Source organism: Barbus barbus (assembly GCF_936440315.1).
Source record: "Barbus barbus genome assembly, chromosome: 50".
Taxonomy (NCBI): domain Eukaryota; kingdom Metazoa; phylum Chordata; class Actinopteri; order Cypriniformes; family Cyprinidae; genus Barbus; species Barbus barbus.
In genome coordinates, this window is record NC_136728.1 from 3908840 (window position 1) to 3928741 (window position 19902).

At 41.7% G+C, this 19902-nt stretch overlaps 1 protein-coding gene across 1 annotated transcript; it reads left to right on the forward strand.

Moving 5' to 3' along the window:
- The first annotated feature begins 13486 nt into the window (after positions 1–13486).
- Positions 13487–18388, forward strand: tmed6 (transmembrane p24 trafficking protein 6). The gene is made up of 4 exons (XM_079414486.1): positions 13487–13797; positions 13882–14008; positions 14367–14542; positions 14958–18388. The coding sequence occupies exons 1-4, from the start codon at positions 13585–13587 to the stop codon at positions 15186–15188; spliced, it is 747 nt and encodes a 248-aa protein (XP_079270612.1). The 5' UTR covers positions 13487–13584; the 3' UTR covers positions 15189–18388.
- The last annotated feature ends 1514 nt before the right edge of the window (positions 18389–19902 follow it).

Below are 19902 nucleotides of genomic sequence, written 5' to 3' on the forward strand. Positions count from 1 at the left end.
ACACTCAGAAGAAAAGAATCAACTTTTTCTTGGGACAACTGAGAAGTGTCAAGTCTTTGTAAAAGTTGTATACAAAAGTTCCTGGATCTGTACATAAATCACCATTAATATTTAGGGCAGAGAGATATGTTTTTTTTACGATTTCTTTTCTCTAGAACAAAAAAGTAATTTGTGTTTCTTTCACCCTTCTCGATCCATTTTGCTCTAGAGCATATGAAAGCCTCTTTAACAATCTCTGTGTACATATTTTCAATTTTCGTTTGACAGACACTATATTCTACCTCATCTTCTTTACTGGGATAATTCTTCTGCATTAACACACCTAACCTATGAATAAGTTCAAATTCTTTATTATTATTTTTTTCACTTTTAATTTGTTTACTTCTGTTAAGTTCTGTTAAGAACTCCCAGCAAAGGTCACCTTCAATTCTACTAAACAGTTTTAGCTAGATAAGTAACAATCATTGAAAGGAGCATCTTCCAAAAGACAATTGTTAAATTTCCAGTAACCTCTTGAACTACTTGGCTTTCTATATTGTTTAAGGTCAAAATAAATGAACACATGATCAGTAAATGGGGCAAACTGATGATTAACAGAAATGACATCTTTCAAAATAGCATGAGAAATAAGAAAAAGATAAATTCTAGCCTTAAGGGATCTGGATTTGTTGGACCAAGTAAAGCCACTACAACCACTGTTAAAGAAACGCCAAGCATCTACAACTGAAAGATTTTCACACAACCATATAATAATGTTATCATACACATTAGAAGTAGTTCTTGAAGGAAATCTATCCTGTACGTCATCTGGAGTTTCAGTAAAATCTCCAGCTATAATCAAATAAGCATTAATTAAGCGACTTTGTATACTAATAAGCTTTGCTCCCAATTCTTTGAACATCGGCGTTCCGTGAGTTGTGCCTGTAAACATTAATACCACATTAATACCATGCTCGAATGAATACCACAGTTTCAGTTTTACATATTAAAATGATCCATCTACCCTCATCAGAAAAAAAAAAAAAAAATTCTAAAATGTCCCCCCTAAATTTATGCATCAAAATTAAAGTACCAGCAGAACGGTTAGATCCGTGACTCATAACAATTGAATTTCCCCACTGCATTTTACAAAAATTGGAGTCTGATGCACATGAATGACTTTCTTGAACAAAAATAAAAATCTGTATTACTACGTTTACAATGCAAACATAAAGCTTTCCTTTTCGTATGATCTCTTAAACCTCTAACATTAATAGAGGCTAAACTAAAAGAAGAGAACTCAAAAGAATGCATAACAGACAAATAACGCTAAATGCTTTATTTGTCTGATTTGAACTTGAAGGTGATCAATCAGTAATGTCTTCTACGTGACACCAAGAACACCAAAGTGCATTAGCGAAATCGAGGGATTTTAGCAAACAGGTTCCTTAAATCCTCACGAACACGGTTATCATCAATAAAGTTCAGTCTAAAGTTTATAAGGCCTCGATTTTCTGACCATCAATGAATGCAAAAGGCCCGGAGAAGGATGCCTTCTTACCCTCCTCTCTTGCCTTTTTAACAATTGACCATAACTTTGCACATGCAGCAACATCTGCAGGGATCAATGCCTCTGAAATACGTCGCCGCCTTCCAAACGATGTCTCGGAGTGATCGCATAGAGAATTTTATGATGATGCTTCGATGACCGCCATCCTGGTTCCGTTTCCCAACACGGTGCATCATGTCAAGTGCGTCACTGAGCTTGCCACGGATGTCAGATGCCACATATATTCAAAGAATATTCAAAACAATCGAATGCAGATTCTCATTCTTGGTTTCAGGAACCCCATGCACCTTTAAACACCAACGCCGACTGTACCGCTCAAGCTGCTCAATCCGTGAAGACTGGAGCTCTGTAATGTCTCTTGCAATTCTTCACATCTTTTCAGAGTGCTCATTAACATCATAAACAAGCTTCTGCACTACCAAAGACAGGTTGTCAACGGCTTTCGTTGTAGCATCGGTTGAATTCTCGATGGAGATAAGTTTTTGGAAAGTGGAATCTTGTTTAGTAGACAATTCTTGAATGGCGTTCAAAATGTCAGCGAAATCCCCGCTTTCGGCCTTCTTTTTAGTTTTTTTTAGAAGGAGGACTTTTTGCAGGAGACGCTGGAAAGGGTGTCGCCAAACAAAGGTTCATATGATTCGCATCAGCCGGTGCAGCAGGGTCAGCTAGCACATCAAACCTATTGCTCAGGCCAACTTCAGAGACTAGTTCAACTTCGGCACCGACTTTGACAGCCATAACTTTAGACAAACCTTTTAAGAAAAATCAATGCAAAACCATGCGGAAACCTTTCAGAGAAGACAGTAAAAAAGTCAACTGATTAATCACATTACTACCACCACCGCCAGAACTAAAAATCACACGTCTTTCCTCCACGACACCATCTTGGCCCCCCTGGCTTGGAAGTTGTCTCTTATTCTCTTCTCAGACAAGTTTGTGTCAATTCATGAGTTCACACTTACATATATTTAGCACGAGTAAGGTAATGCGTATTTGGTGAGAATAGTAATGCGTAGTTGGCGTGCTGTCCTGGGGAAGGACTCCGAGCTCGGGAATGGCCCGAAACCAGAGTACCCCCCCAAAAAGCAATTAAATGTTGCACAGCCGCCAGACTAAGATTCCCCCCCAAAATACGCACTGAGATCTGGCGGGAGCTGGTTTCGAGAAGTATCCTGTATGGCGGGCCAGGGGAGCCTACGTGCTCCATGGGAGCGGTTTGGCATGCATGGGTAGGCCCCACCGGCTGCTGGTATGGACTGCGTGGTTTGGAGCGACCGGTCGGGGAGGGCTCAAAACGATACTCAACGGTGTGCTTATCGCGTTGGAACGGGTGAGCCCTGCCTGCCGATGGAGGAGCAGCTTGGTTGTGGCCTTGACCAGCAGGACCCGAGTTGCCTTCAGTGGGATAGTTCCCAGAGTTGGCGTACGGGCCCTACTGACCGTCAGCTCCTGCTTATCAGAGGACAGAGGGCAGGTATATGGCCGAGAGGGCCCATGAAGCCTCTGACTGGAGCTCAATACTCCGGATATCGGATGAGTGGGTCCTTTCGGCTTGGCAGATAAAAAAGGTTTGGGACGTCCGACAAGGAGGCTCTCGCGACATCCGACGCGAGATCAATCTCACTGCCCGTCGGACAAAAAGTTGGGGTGGGTGGCCTGGAGACTCTCGCCGATGCTCGACAGGAGATCAAGAGTCGCTGTGTCGAACGGGTAAGCATCGCCAAGCGTGGGACTTGAAAAGGTAAGGTTGTCTGGCCGGGACTGCTCTCGTCGGCGTCCGTCGGTAGATCAAGACTCACTGTGTTGGACAGGTAAAGACAGAAAGGTAAAGTTGTGTGGTCGGTAGGCTCTTGCCGTCATCCAACTGGTGGTCGAGCTCGTCCGTTGGATGGGTTAGCCTTGCTGACCGTAGAAGGAAAAGGTAAGGTTGTCTGGCCAGGAGGCTCTCACGACATCCGACGGGAGATCAATACTCGCTGTGTTGCATAGTTAAGCCTCGCCGGTAGCAGACTGAAAAGCAAAGGTGCTTGACCGAACGGCTGTTGAAACGTTCGACTGGGGTTCGATATCCACTGCCCGAGCTGACAAAAAAGGTAAGTTTATTTGGCTGGGAGACTCTCACCGGTGTCCTTCGGAATAACAAGACTTACGGTGTCGAACGGGTAAGTCTCCCCAAACATAGGATGGAAACGGTAAGTTAGTCTAGCTAGGAGGCTCTCACTGACGCCTAATGGGAGATCAAGACTCAGTGTGTCGGACGGGTAAGCGTCACCAAACGTGGGACTTGAAAAGGTAAGTTTATCTGGCTGGGAGGCTCACGGCGATGACTGAAGGGAGTTCAATACTTGTGGCATCGGACGGATAAGCGTCGCTGGTATTCGGATGGAAAAGGCCCGGTTTGCTCAACCAGGAGGCTCTTGGCGTCATCTGGCGGGAGATCAATACTCATGGCATCGGACGGGGCAGGCCTCGCCAAATGTAGGATGGAAAAGGTAAGGGATGGGAAGCCCGTAGGACAAAAAGGTACGATTTCTGGGTTGGGAGGCTTTTGCGGCATCTGACAGGAGTTCGATACTTACGGCATCAGACGGGTAAGCCTCGCCGGTAGTTAAAAGGAAACATATTCAGTCAACCGGGAAGGCTCACGCAGCATCTGACGGGGGTTCCGCACCTGCGGCATCGGACGTGTAAGCTTCGCCAATAGTCGGACGGAAAAGCAAGGTTTGCTCGATCGGGAAGCTCTTGCGCATCTGACGTGAGTTCACTACTCACGGCGTCGGTTGGGTGAGCCTCGCTGGTAGTCAACAGGGAAACGTATTTACTCCAACGGGAGCGCTCTTGCAGCATCTGACAGGGAGTTCAATACTCAGCATCTACTCTTTTAGACGACTCAAATTATTCTATGAGGACTGCTTGAGATTGTAAGACAAATCCAATAGCGGTTTCTGATAATGCATCTGAAAATCTTGGTGCTGCTTGCGTCCGAAAGTTAAGCATACAACGAAATAGAATTTCCTGTGCTAGCGTACCCCAAATAAGTGCCATGAATCTGGATGGATAGGCATGGCTTTGGAAGCTGAGGTGAAGTCGACTTTTGCTAGCCAGGTGCTAGGACCCATGATTTTATCATATGGATTTCTTGATCAATGTCCTACTATTGGGAGAGAATTAGACGAGGGAAATCGAGGTGTTTATGCTTGAAACGGGGAGTTATGTGGAGCTGACAAATCGATTAGAAGGCGATTTTTACCCCATAATTTTCCTAACAGCCACTCCAATGGGCTAATGTTGAGACGGCGGTCATCGAAAGGTCTGATCATGAACCCTCGTTTAATTGCGCTACCTATAGGGAAAAAGCTGAACAGATTATTTCAGTGAAATGGCTGAACGTAATGAAGAATTTGAAAATATGGCAACTTTTGACGTCCACATTCAATAATTTACGATTGTTGCGGCGTTTCTGTTGTAAAGAAATGGCCAAATGTTAAAGATTAAGTGGACATTTCAATTAAATGTTTAGCCGAACGAGAATTAGATTGCACAGTGACATATAGACGATTGTCGGGCCATTGGGGCCCTCTGTAGGCTTTTGATGTAATGCGTATGTACATGGTATTGTATAAAACATTATATAAAGTTTTCAACAGAACCATGTGTTACTTACTTTTGGTACTTTATTCAAAACGATTATTATGGCTTATTGTGGCCCGCAATGCATCTGCATCTGTTATCCAATTACTCGTTGGTGACGGCCTTGGATGAGGGGTCTTTGTCTGCACCTGCCAGGATCTGTGCTCAGATGTTGTAAGCCACTAGCGGTGGCACTGAGGCAACATTATTTGGTGGGACGAGCAGTGATGTTACTGTAAAAGAGTATATTGTGACTTTAAATAAAGTAGAGAGCTATGAGGGAGAGGAGCAGGGGCCGCAATTTCCAGCGGAGGCAGCCTCACGCTGAATATCGGCCTCTGGGGCTTGAGGCAGGAAACTGATAGAAGCGTAAGAGAAAAAGGAGTACAAGAAAGAGATGTGTGGGTCTGTGTTGTGAGCGGAGGCAGCCTCACGCTTGCTTCGTCTGCTGTAGCTGTAGGCCACAGGAAGGGAGTCTTGAAGAACTATCGTAGCCTGCTCTGCTAACGGAGGTAGCCTCACGCTAGTGTCTGCTACGGGAGCTGGAGGCCACTGAAAATGAAAAAAGGGGTTATTAGTAGCGGGAGGATAAAGACTGAGATGTGTGGGCCTGTGTTGCAAGCAGAGGCAGCCTCGTGCTTGCTCCTGCTGCTGTAGCTGTAGGCCACGGAAAAAGGGTTTGTGACATTTAGCGGGACATGCTGGAATGTCCAGGTAGCCTGCAGTGTTGCCGATTTAGCCATTTTGTTGCTAGATTAGCCATTCTTGCACTAGCCTAGCAACTTTTCAAACAACTAGCAACAAATGCAGCGATTTAAAAAAAATTATTTGGCAACATTTAAAATTGGTAAAGTGATAAAAGGCTGCATGCATATATATATATATATATATATATATATATTTTTTTTTTTTTTTTTTTTTCAAAAATATTGAAACAGCTAGCCAGCTAAGGGGCACATCGGCTGGTAACGTTAGACACTTTGGGCGAGGTGCCTAGCAGTACACTTCACATATGAATTAAGTTGCATGTTGCACTTTTTCAATAATTGTTTATGATGTGCCTTAATTGTTTTTTTTTTTTGTTTTTTTTTATTGTTAATCATTTACTGTTGGTCCACTGTGATCAACAGTGAAGCTTTCCTCTTCCACTGTTGGTTTTATCCACAAAACAAAAATGAATCTTATCCATCTTATCTATCCATTTAACGAATGCCATGTGTAAGTTAAATACTGGTAAAAAATGCTGGTGAAAAATACGGAAAGTTTAAGTAATTCCAGTGTGTATCCTAGGCACTTTGTGTCATGGTTACATAGAGCCATTAGCATCCAATGATGTCGCGATGTCCTTTAACAACTTTTTCAACGAATTACCTGCCTTTAGCGATTTTACCTGAAAATTATTTGGCAACACTGGTGGTTTGCGCCGCTAGCGGAGGCCGCCTCGCGCTAGCATCTGAAAACAGAAGCTAGAGGCCCAGCTGCATACAGCGCTGCGGCCGGCAGAGCAGCGGTGAAGGCTGAACCAAAGCGGGAAGCGAGTGAGGCTTTGCTGTGGTGAGAACAGGGGCGCGGCCCAGGCTCGTTGAAGGCCTGCTGCTGCGACCTGACGCTTGCGGGTGTTGCGCGGTACAATGGTGGTGTCGAGCGAGGCGAGTTCGGGCTTTTCTCGATCTATTGGATTTAGGAGTGAGGTTGGCTAGCTTGTGGGGTGACGAATAGATCTTGCAAGTCCGCTTTGTTTACCCTCCGTGAGGACGGTGTGTCGGAATTAATCAGCGTTTGCCTCAGGCTTAAATACGATCCACGTTCCGATCTGAGGAATTGTCGGCACGGATGATATCCATGCATCCGAATGATAAGAGGATGGAAGTGACGCCGGTGGAGGAGAGAGTGTGGCTGAAAAAGACCGATCCTGGGGCCAGCAGATTGGCCGGAGGATCCGAAAAGATCCCCAGTACAGGTCTCGTTGTTTGGACGGGAAAAGCTGAGTCTGTGATGTAATGGCAAAAGGTGAAGACCAAATGATTAGAGGCATCTCAGCTGTATTTATATCCGTGCATTGATTAACTTGAGTGCAAACCTCTTGTGTTAATTAGTAGGGGTGGGCGTGTCGATCCTAACATAAATAGTATCGATACCAACGTTGGTATGGCTTTTCTTTGTTCATCATATTGTGCCTCTGTAGTCTTCATTTAAATTACTAACATTATTGTCAGCTCACCAATTATAGGTAGCTGTAATCAAGATAAACAATAACTACAAAAGCTTACCAGTCAAGTAGCAGTTGATTTTTGACTTTTGAAAAGTCTTGTATGCTCACTAAGGCTGGCTGCATTTATTTGATCAAAAATGCAGTTTTTACAATATTATTACAATTTAAAATGAGTCCAAGTTCTGTTATGGAACTCTAGATGGCGCAGCCTGATAGGTCTAACTCAATCGGACATAATGACATCATTATCACATGGTGCAGCTGATTGTTTTTTTTGTATCAGCAGACCATGAGCTTGCTGCTCAACATTCAGATAATTGGCTAGTGCTTGTTGTAGCAGTTGCAGTGCACTTCAGAAACCCTCCGCCTTCCCCAGCTCCACCTGTAGAGATCTGCAACGGGGTGATTCATGTGTGATATATATATATATATATATATATACTGTATATATATATATATGGGGGTTATTCCATTGCAAGAGCGGCTTCCAAGTCTTCGTTACTTATCTTGCTGGATCTGTCTGCTGCTTTTGATACGGTCAACCACCAGATCCTCCTGTCAACCCTATTGAGAAAGGGCATCTCAGGAACCACACTCCAGTGGTTTGAGTCTTGCCTCTCAACTAGGTCCTTCAAGGTATCTTGGAGAGGTGAGGTATCCAAGTCGCAACATCTAGCTACATCAGGGCTCAGTTCTTGGACCACTTCTCGTTTCATTGGCCAAGGCCCGCCCATGAGGCCGTTTGACCGACATGTCAAACAACCAATCACAGTTCGTTTCGTTTAGCATCACGCTTCGGGGCGTGGAAATGTCGCCACAATAACAGAATAGTGTGTAAAACTCTCGGATGCATTTTAAAGATTATATGCCGCGAACTTTAAATATTTCACATACTTTTGAAAATCCAGTGTTTAGTTGACCCTGATAAGCGTTCGTCGTAACAGTTGTAAACAAGACGGCGTTCTTCTTTGGTGAGGGGCTTCGCGCCACGGAATCTTTGTTTCCCGGTGGACCGAAAATAAACGCGACACTCGCGTCTTCCGGAAATCCGATTTAATTCAACCAGTCAGATTACGACTTCGACATTCCTGAAGTGTTTCCAGAAAAGTATGCCATAGGCATCAGACGTTTAGCCAGCAGTCCGTGGGCGTGACGTCTGAGGCTGAGACTAGTCCAGACTTGACTATTGCAATGCTCTCTTAGCAGGTCTTCCAGCCAATTCCATCAAACCGCTACAATTAATCCAAAATGCCACTGCAAGATTAATCTTTAATGAGCTGAAAAGAATGCACGTCACACCTCTGTTCATCAATTTGCACTGACTACCAATAGCTGCTCACATTAAATTCAAGGCATTAATGTTTACCTACAGAACCACCATTGGCTCTGCACCCTTTACCTAAATTCATTACTTCAGACTTATGTGCCCTCTAGAAGCTTGCATTCTGCAAGTGAACGATGCATTATTGTGCCATCCCAAAGAGGCACAATCACTTTCATTAACTGTTCCCATCTGGTGGAATGACCTGCCCAACTCAATTCGAGCAGCTGAATCCTTACCCATCTTCAAGAAACGCCTAAAAACACATCTCTTTATTTGACCCTCTAACTCTAGCACTCTCTATTCTAATTTTATTTTATCTATCTGTTGTCTTTTTATAAAAAAAAAAAAAAACACACAAAAAAACACACATTTGACCCTCTATCAATTGCATATTTATTTTCTAACTGCTAGCTTTTCTTGTAAAACTAACACTAGCTTTATTTTTTCTATTCTATCTACTTGTTTTCTTAAAAAAAAAAAAAAAAAAAAAAAAAAAAAAACCTTTATACGTGTACTGCGTTAGGCTGACCATGACTTGCCTGTTGTTGCTCTTTTGTTGGTTTTGATTTGCTTCTAATGTCCTCATTTGTAAGTCGCTTTGGATAAAAGCGTCTGCTAAATGACTAAATGTAAATATATTGGTATCGGATCGATACTAGCCTGATAAGATTGATACTTTAGGTACATTTTTTCTCCTATAAACTTACTAAGATTGGTTATTACATACAACAAAGCATTGTTTAGCATGGTTGCATATATATTCTGGGCTCAGCTGCTTGCAACATATTTTATTAACAAGCTGTATACCGAATTTAGTCTTTATTTATTTATTTGGTCTTTATCATGTCTTCCTCCATTCATTAATTGCACCATATTAAATGTTTTTATATTGCAATGAGAGAAAATGAAATTCAGCGTGTTGCATTCATGTTCTGGGTTCATCTGCTTACCTGTACATACATAGTAGGCCTATATATTTTTATAAACTATACCGAATTTGGCCTTTTCATATCACAGTTTTTTTATTGCGATAATAACAAACAAATATTACAGTATGTATAAAACAAACAGAAAATACAGTACGTACATAACATACTAAAATCCTTTTAATAATAAACAAGTTATAGTTTAATAGTTCTTTTTCATATCAATGTCTTCATTCAATAAGCCACTTATGTTAAACTTTTCTTTATAATGGTTTTCTATGGGAGGAAAATGCATAATGTGAAAACTTTGAGCGTTGCTTTCATATTCTGGGTACATCTGCTTACTTGCATATCTAGTTTGAAACATTAATAAGGTGTATACTGAGTTTTGTCTTTTAATATTACGTTCTTAATTTATTAAGCCACTTTAATTATTTTTATAACTCTTCTATGGAAGGAAAATACTTAACATGAAATTGTTTATTGCTTTCATGTTCTGGGCTCCTCTGCCTGCAAAGTCCTTTTAGAAAGGCAAATAATATCCATGTAGCTTTAAGGTGAATATAATATTAGTCATATCAACATTAGTATTGTTAATTTTTTTAATTGTTGTTGGTCATTTAAACTTATGTTTTTTTTTTAAATGAGAAGTATCGGACTCGGTATCGGTATCGACGATACTGGCCCTGTATATATTCGGTATTGGATCGATACCCAAATTTGCAGTATCGCACACCCCTATTAATAAGGCTAAGTATCTGACGTGCTCCTCTCGAACTTTGTTAATAAAACATCATTTAAAGTGACTATTAGTTTTTTTCACCCAATTACATTTTTTTTAAAAATTCTATCTAACATACACACTGAAAAATATAGCAGCGATTCTCGGGGTTCAGCGCTTTAAGGTATTTAAGCACATATGAAAAAAAGACATTACATATACAGCAAGCCTGTAGCAACTTAAATCAATGATTTTTTTAATTAATTAATTAATTAAAAAAATTAAGCATTTTTGGCAAATCCAGATAATTTTCCATTGTGGTCATATGTGGTCTGATCGCCATAAAACTTTGCAAGCTTGTTTAGAATTGCGTACTCGCCTCGTTTTGTAAAGTTTTGAGTTTTCATTTAGGCTTTATAGGTTTTCTTCTACTTTCTTCTAAGTAGATCTTCTCAATAATTTAACAAATGATTTTGACAGTTTAGAGGCAAAGTTGGTCGAAATGAAGAGGTCTATCACATCAAAACTGTGCAATATACTATTGTATGCATTGAGAAATTAGATATATACCTTCAGGGCCACGAGTCAAATAGGCCCACCAAGTTTCGTTCGGATCGGCCTCCATTAACCTTGTCAAATAGGTGCTCAAAGTTCATTGGCCAATGACAGTCATGTTTTTTTTTTATTTTGCGAATGTCCTTATAGACACTTGTGTCTTTTTGGACCAAGACAGTGCAATTTTAATATATTTTCTCTCTTATAGCGCCACCAAATGGCCAATCTCTGTGATTTTTTTCCTGTGACCTCAGATTGAGCTTTTTAAAGATATATTCATTCTCCAGAGAATCTATCTGCACTGGTTTGGTTCCGATCGAGCAAAAAACCTAGGACTAGTTCGCAAAAGTAGGTTTTAAAAAAAATCCAAAATACCCCTAAAATTTTGCTGATCGTATCTGAGGCATGCGTTTTGTCCGGCGTGAGCCAAGGACTCCAATGACATAAGACACTTGAGCCTGTGACTGAAGGTTTAGAGGAATTACTTTTGATCGCTGGGTGACGTTGTAGACGGTGTGAGTACTACCATTCCTCCAAGTTTCAAGTCTCTATACGGTTTGGTCTGCACAATCAGTTTTATGTGGAGGTTGCTGATTCCTGGCCATTCTAACAATTACAATAAGGATTCAGCATTACGTGCTTGAACACCTAATAACATGAGGATTTCTGACTTGACAAATCAACTGTAACTGTGTAATAGTAATTATGCCAATAATTAATTATGTATGTACAGTGGTGTGAAAAATTGTTGGCCCCCTTCCTGATTTTCCTGACCAAAAGATCCTCAAAAGCTACACATCATGTTGAGATCCAAAGAAATTCAGGAACAAATGAGAAAGAAAGTAATTGAGATCTATCAGTCTGGAAAAGGTTATAAAGCCATTTCTAAAGCTTTGGGACTCCAGCGAACCACAGTGAGAGCCATTATCCACAAATGGAGAAAACATGGAACAGTGGTGAACCTTCCCAGGAGTGGCCGGCTGACCAAAATTACCCCAAGAGCGCAGCGACGACTCATCCAAGAGGTCACAAAAGACCCCACAACAACATCTAAAGAACTGCAGGCCTCACTTGCCTCAGTTAAGGTCAGTGTTCATGACTCCACCAGAAGAAAGAGACTGGGCAAAAATGGCCTGCATGGCAGAGTTCCAAGATGAAAACCGTTGCTGAGCAAACAGAACATAAAGGCTCGTCTCAGTTTTGCCAGAAAACATCTCGATGATCCCCAAGACTTTTGGGAAAATACTCTGTGGACTGACGAGACAAAAGTTGAACTTTTTGGAAGGTGTGTGTCCCATTAAATCTGGCGTAAAAGTAACACAGCATTTCAGAAAAAGAACATCATACCAACAGTAATATATGGAGGTGGTAGTGTGATGGTCTGGGGCTGTTTTGCTGCTTCAGGACCTGGAAGACTTGCTGTGATAAATGGAACCATGAATTCAGCTGTCTGCCAAAAAATCCTGAAGGACAATGTCCGGCCATCTGTTCCTGACCTCAAGCTGAAGCGAACTTGGGGACAATGATCCAAAACACACCAGCAAATCCACCTCTGAATGGCTGAAGAAAAACAAAATGAAGATTTTGGAGTGGCCTAGTCAAAGTCCTGAAGGGGCCAACACTTTTTCACACCACTGTATGTGTCTATTTATTTAGTTATTAATTATATAGCACCATTAACTAAAATCAACTAAAAAGGCAAAATAAATAGAAAGATAAATTCATAGGAAAAATAAAAAAACAATTATATTATGAAATTAAAGATTCAGAAAAAACTAAGGAAGTAAACATTCCAAATAGAATCAAGAATAATATAAATTTAAAAAATAAAATAAAAACCAACTGAAATCTAATGCAATGCAAAAAAGAGAAATAATTATTCTTTCATGTTGGTTTCATGCTGATGAAACATTTTCTTACAGAATAATAAAAGTTAGTAAATAATTGTATAATAAATGCAATCAAAATAAAACATAAAAAAAATTATCTGTTTTCTTGCATGTCAATAAACCAACTTCAGAGAACCATGAACATGTGAATGTATTGTTAACTAATCAAAATATTAACTTGAAATCTCAGGGGTACTTCAAGTAAATAATTTATGTCTAAGGGGGTCAGCTGACAAAAAGTTTGGAAACCTCTGGTCTTCTGTGCCTCTCGGTCCCCCTCTGGAGGAGAAATGAAGAATGCCAAGACTAAGCCACAGATGTGGCTGTAAGAGGGAGCTATAGTCAAGAGCGAGCTATTTAAAGCAATTTATCTCTTTCATCTTTTCATCTTTACTCTTAATTCAGCAATGAAAACACTGTTTAAAAACAATAGCCTACAAAACTGTATACTGAATTTAAATCAGAATATTAGTTGTAAAATATATTGTATAATAATACTAATAACAACAAGGTAAAATGTGGAGATTTTACATAGTTTTAGTGCAAAGTAGCAGATTACAGTACAGTAAGTACTGTATGGTAGTATCAAGATGTATGGTAAAAACTGTTGTGAGGGCACTTCAGAAATATTTTCCAGAGCAGCTGTGGCGTATCATGAATTTTCCCAGCTGTAACACGTCAGACTCAAAGTTAATCATCATCAAAAACTGCAGTGCTCTCAGAAACTGAGCAGCTCCTGTTTCATTTAACTTACAGCCTATTATAATACACATTTGAAATGTTACAGAAAGGCTTTTATCTGGTTTGGCTTCTGTTATTATTTGGGTTGAGCAACAGCGGAGCACTGAACGACCCTCATCCAGAGCTTTCCGATCAGGAGCTTTTCTGGGGAGCCGATCAGTATGACTTTTCCATCGTGCTGCGTGCTGGAGACCTCCAGTGCTTCTGGCACTTTGCTCACTTCGGTGAGCGCTTCTACTTACACTTCATGGTAAGACATTGATAAGGCATTATTCTACATGTAAATATAGGTAGGTCTTGAATCCTTGTTATAGTTCACTCTGTGTTTGTTCAGGTCCAGCTGGTGACTGGTGTGGCTCTGGACAGACATCTCTCTGTGATTGTTAATGCTCCGAGCGGTCTAATAGTCGGACAAGTTGACGATGCAAGTGGTCAGATTGCCTTCAGTGTTAAGGAGACTGGTAAGTCATAAGAGCTTTAGTATATCTGCTGCTACTTTATGAACAGATTTTTTAAAATGCTTTATTTAATTCAAAGTTAGTTTCACATGTAACATGCATGTATTATAATTCACTCAAAAACAAAAAATTCATGTTCTGAATTTGTATGCTGTTATTTAAAACATTAAAGGAGAAATTATACAAATTCAGAACATGAATTTTTAGTTTTTGTGTGAATTATGTTCTGAATTCGTATACTGTTATTTAAAACATTAAAGGAGAAATGATACAAAATTAATTATCATTAAAATGCCATAATTATATTCAAGCTTTGAAGAGAATGAATAATAAAAAATAAAACAAATCTTTATGTGTGCAGGTTTTTATCAGATGTGCTTCAATAATTTCCACAATCGCTTCGGGAGCATGCAGGTTTTCCTGAACTTTGGTGTGTATTACGAGGGACAAAAGGACATTGAGAAACAAAAGGAAGAAGAGAAGAAAAAGAAGGAAGAGGATATGAAACAGATAAATAGTACATTGTCCTTCATTGAGGTATAAACAACTGCATCTAGCAGCAACAAACACATACTGATACTTCCTGTTAATTATCATAACCTCCTCACCCATATATTTATATTTTTGAGTTCAAGAATTGTTTAAGAATCTGTACAACACATTACAAAAGCAGAATATAACATGATACATATAATAAGTATTTAAAAGCTTTACTAAAAAGATGTATCTTGAGCAACATAATTAATAATATACTGTATATAGTTATTCATTTATTTCTTTATTAAATTTGAATAGAATTGGTTAGGTTTTGACAGAAAACACTTTTTTAATATATATATATATATATATATATATATATATATCCACCAGACACTTGAATAAAATGATATTTTGAGCAATTTGTGTCATTTTGACATTACATTTCATTCACATTTCTCAAATCTTTGTGTAGGAAAGTAGTGGCAGGCTGCAGAGGTTTGTCTTCCACATGTGGCGTCATTATAACTACGAGCGAATGAGACGTGGCGCTGATTTCTACCTGCTTCAGTCCAACTCCACTTATGTGAACAGCTGGTCTGCTCTCCAGAGTCTGGTCATCATCACCGCCGGGTACCTGCAGCTCTACTGCCTCAAGAGACTCTTCAACACCAAACCAGCAGAGGGAGAGAAACCCCGCTGTTAACATCAACACCAAACCATCAGAGAGACAAACCCCACTGTTAACATCAACACCAAACCAGCAGAGAGAGACAAACCCCGCTGTTAACATCAACCCCAAACCAGCAGAGAGACAAACCCCACTGTTAACATCAACACCAAACCAGCAGAGGGAGACAAACCCCGCTGTTAACATCAACACCAAACCATCAGAGAGACAAACCCCACTGTTAACATCAACACCAAACCAGCAGAGGGAGACAAACCCCGCTGTTAACATCAACACCAAACCATCAGAGAGACAAACCCCACTGTTAACATCAACACCAAACCAGCAGAGGGAGACAAACCCCGCTGTTAACATCAACACCAAACCATCAGAGAGACAAACCCCACTGTTAACATCAACACCAAACTAGCAGAGAGAGACAAACCCCGCTGTTAACATCAACACCAAACCATCAGAGGGAGACAAAGCTCGCCGTTAACATCAACACCAGACAAGCAGAGAGAGACAAACCCCGCTGTTAACATCAACACCAAACCAGCAGAGAGAGACAAACCCCGCTGTTAACATCAACCCCAAACCAGCAGAGAGAGACAAACCCCACCGTTAACATCAACACCAGACAAGCAGAGAGAGACAAACCCCGCTGTTAACATCAACACCAAACCAGCAGAGAGAGACAAACCCCGCTGTTAACATCAACACCAAACCAGCAGAGAGAGAGAAACCAAACAAACCTCACTGTTAACATCAACCCCAAACCAGCAGAGAGAGACAAACCCCGCCGTGAACATCAACCCCAAACCAGCAGAGGGAGACAAACCCCGCTGTTAACATCAACATCTAACCAGCAGAGAGAGACAAACCCCGCTGTTAACATCAACACCAAACCAGCAGAGGGAGACAAACCCCGCTGTTAACATCAACATCAAACCAGCAGAGGGAGACAAACCCCGCTGTTAACATCAACACCAAACCAGCAGAGGGAGACAAACCCCGCTGTTAACATCAACCCCAAACCATCAGAGAGAGACAAACCCCGCTGTTAACATCAACCCCAAACCAGCAGAGGAAGACAAACCCCGCTGTTAACATCAACCCCAAACCAGCAGAGAGAGACAAACCCCGCCGTGAACATCAACCCCAAACCAGCAGAGGGAGACAAACCCCGCTGTTAACATCAACATCAAACCAGCAGAGGGAGACAAACCCCGCTGTTAACATCAACATCAAACCAGCAGAGGGAGACACACCCTGCTGTTAACATCAACCCCAAACCAGCAGAGGGAGACACACCCCGCTGTTAACATCAACACCAAACCAGCAGAGGGAGACAATCCCCGCTGTTAACATCAACATCAAACCAGCAGAGGGAGACACACCCTGCTGTTAACATCAACCCCAAACCAGCAGAGAGAGAGAAACCCCGCTGTTAACATCAACACCAGACCTGTCTCTTTCTTCATAATACATCTGTACAGGGGTATTCTGGACACTTTTGTGAACCAAGAATGAATTTAAACTAAAAGCAAAAGATTTCAGTCTTTTATTTGGTCATTTGAATATCACATTAAAACTGTCTTCATCATGATTGTATTCTTGCTTTTCAAATGCTTCTTTGGGAAGACTTTCAATGTTAAAATATAAAAATCATTATAATAATAACTATTACAATACATTATAATGTTTATTATTCAGACTGTCTCATGACTGTGGCATAATTTCCTTCATTCCCAGTAAAACAATGATCAAATTGAAAAACAAACGTAAATATCACTTGTGAGCAGTCCGTGGACTTCTGTCTGCTTGCCACCAGAGGTCGCTCTCCCATTATATTGACCGGGTGTGTCTCACTCGTACTGGAAAGTGAAGTTGCGGGCTCTTTGATCGCCCCCTGGTGGCTGGCTGCAGTACAGGTCATAAACCCCGCCCTCTCCATGCAAACCAATACAATTTTCCAAAATATGATTTTGGTCATTTAAGGTAGTTGTTATCACGCTGATATATGTTCTATTGTTCGTTTTTGTGGTAAGTTTGATTTTAGCTAGTAATTTGATGCTATACAAATGGGGCGTGTTGTTTTGGTTAATTGGGTCTGCGGGAGTTTGGGCGGAAGTTTGATTCCGCGGCTCCAACTCACCACTCTACTGCGCAGACTCGAGGTCCAAATGAATCTCTACCACGCAGACTCGGGCTCCAAATGAATCTCTACCGCGCAGACTCGGGCTCCAAACGAATCTCTACCGCGCAGACTCGGGCTCTAAACGAATCTCTGCCGCACAGACTCGGGCTCTAAACAAATCTCTACCACGCAGACTCGGGCTCTAAACAAATCTCTACTGCGCAGACTTGGGCTCTAAACAAATCTCTACTGCATAGACTCGGGCTCCAAATGAATCTCCACCGCGCAGACTCGAGGCCCAAACGAATCTCTACCGCGCAGACTCAGGCTCTAAACGAATCTCTACCGCGCAGACTCTGGCTCTAAACGAATCTCTACCGCGCAGACTCTGGCTCTAAACGAATCTCTACCGCACAGACTCGAGGTCCAAACGAATCTCTACTGCGCAGACTCGAGGTCAGAACGAATCTCTACTGCGCAGACTCGAGGTCAGAACGAATCTCTACTGCGCAGACTCGGGCTCCAAATGACGTCATTTACTCACGATGGCAGCGGCCATATTGAGATGTTTTGGCTTCACTTTTCTATAGTGGAAGGAAGCAGAGACGCGTCGTCCATCTTTTTTCACAGTCTATGGTATTGACTCTCACATTACACAGACTGTTACATGTCACTTTCCATGTTCCATTTCACTGAATATGTTTACACCTGGAGTCAATTACACACACTATAAAAATCAAACAACCATTCAACGCAGAGTATTGTCTGCGTTTATCAATCTCTCCTAGCGATAACGATTTAACAGAGCAATTTTGTGTTTCCTTGAGTTTAGTTCTAGTCAGTCCTGTTTTTTTTTTACCTGTTTAACTTGTGTCTTGATCCTACTCTGGTTTACCTTGTCCTGTCTGATCTCTGCATGCCCTGATGCTTATAGCCTGTCTTAGATTTACCCTTTGTTTCAGACTGTGTTTGCACCTTGCTTGGACTATTTCCCATTTGCGGATTCTCCGTTTGTTTAGCCTGTGCCATACCTGTTTGCTGGTGTTTTGACCCTGCCTGTTTCTGACCTTGTCTATGAATAAAAGCTTACATATGGATCTGCACGCCTCTCGTCTCGTTCGCCCTGTTACAGGATTGTTTGATGGTGGAGCATTTTGAATGATGAATTAAATACATTCATGGTGAAGTTATGAGTGAAAAACACATTAAAGATCCAGAAAGATTCATAAATCATTACAAGACTTAATGTAGTAAATGAGACCGTTTTAACAAATAACCTCCATCAGCAGCTGCAGTATCTCTCAGCTGTATCAGTGCAGTCACTGTGAATCTGACTGATGGAGGTTTTTGTACGACTCTTTATTACTGTGTGAACACATATTTATTGTTGATGTAGTGGTGACTCTGACAGTAATTGTCACGAATCCTGGCCATGAATTTCCATTTGTTCACCACCAGAGGTCATCCGCTCACCACTTTCATACTTTCATACTACACAGCACATTGGACTCCATTTCCCACCATCCATTGCACTCACCAATCACTCACAGCTGAGAACTATCACCCAATCACACACACTTTATAAGCCTTGGACTTTCTCTGTGTCACTGCCGAGTATTGTCTTGCCTAGCTACCTTACAAAGCGTTCCTGTATATCTTGTTTGATTTCCTGTGTTTTGATTCCTGCCCGTGTTCCTGGATTATTCTCTCTGCCTTGCCCTGTTTGGATACTGTTGGCCGATCGTCGACCCACGCTTGCTCTAGGATTGCTCTTGTGTCTTACCTATGCCATACTGGTTTGCTCCCATTGACCCTGCCTGTATTACGATCATGTTTGCTAATAAAGCCTTGCAAATGGATCCGCACGTCTCACGTCTCGTTGACCCCGTTACAGAATACTCGGACACACAAGGATTCAGCGGCTTTTCTAAGGAACTCTGGCCAGGTATGGACACTACAACATTATTATTTGCCCTTAAACAAGGCGCACGTTTACTGGAGGACCATATACAAGATTTTTTGGCCATCATTGAATATTCTGATTTGCCGAACATTGTTTTGATGGAGGTGTTATGCAATGGCATCAATCAACCCTTACGGTCTAGGCTTAGACGCGAAGGTCCCCGTTCATCTCTCAGTCAGTTTCTGGACCATGCGTTATTGACTGTTGGCTCAACGTTCACTGTGGGGGTCGCAGAGGAACGAGATGCCACACCCAATTGTTTGCTGGAGCACGCTCACAAAATGGCGGCCACAACACCACCCTGTAGCGTCGGTGCTGCCAGTCATGAGCCAAGTCAAGCCCCAGCCTACGTTAAAGAGCCGAGTCAAGCCCCAGCCTACGTTAAAGAGCCGAGTCAAGCCCCAGCCTATGTTAAAGAGCCGAGTCAGGTCACAGCCGATATAAAAAAGTCAAGCCAAGCCATAGTTGCTCTTCGTGAGTCAAGCCAAGCCACAAGTGATCTTCGTGAGTCAAGCCAAGCCACAGTTGGTCGTCGTGAGTCCAGCCAAGGCACAGTTGATCGTCAAGAGTCTCCTCACGTCTCCGCTCCTCAGCCAGAGTCTCCTCACGTCTCCGCTCCTCAGCCAGAGTCTCCTCACAACTCCGCT

Bases quoted from the DNA above. Each gene is read 5' to 3' on its own strand.
- tmed6 (XM_079414486.1), top strand. From the start codon at position 13,585: ATGTTACAGAAAGGCTTTTATCTGGTTTGGCTTCTGTTATTATTTGGG. The intron at 14,009-14,366 runs GTAAGTCATAAG...TTATGTGTGCAG, and splicing joins CTTCAGTGTTAAGGAGACTG to GTTTTTATCAGATGTGCTTC. The intron at 14,543-14,957 runs GTATAAACAACT...ATCTTTGTGTAG, and splicing joins GTACATTGTCCTTCATTGAG to GAAAGTAGTGGCAGGCTGCA.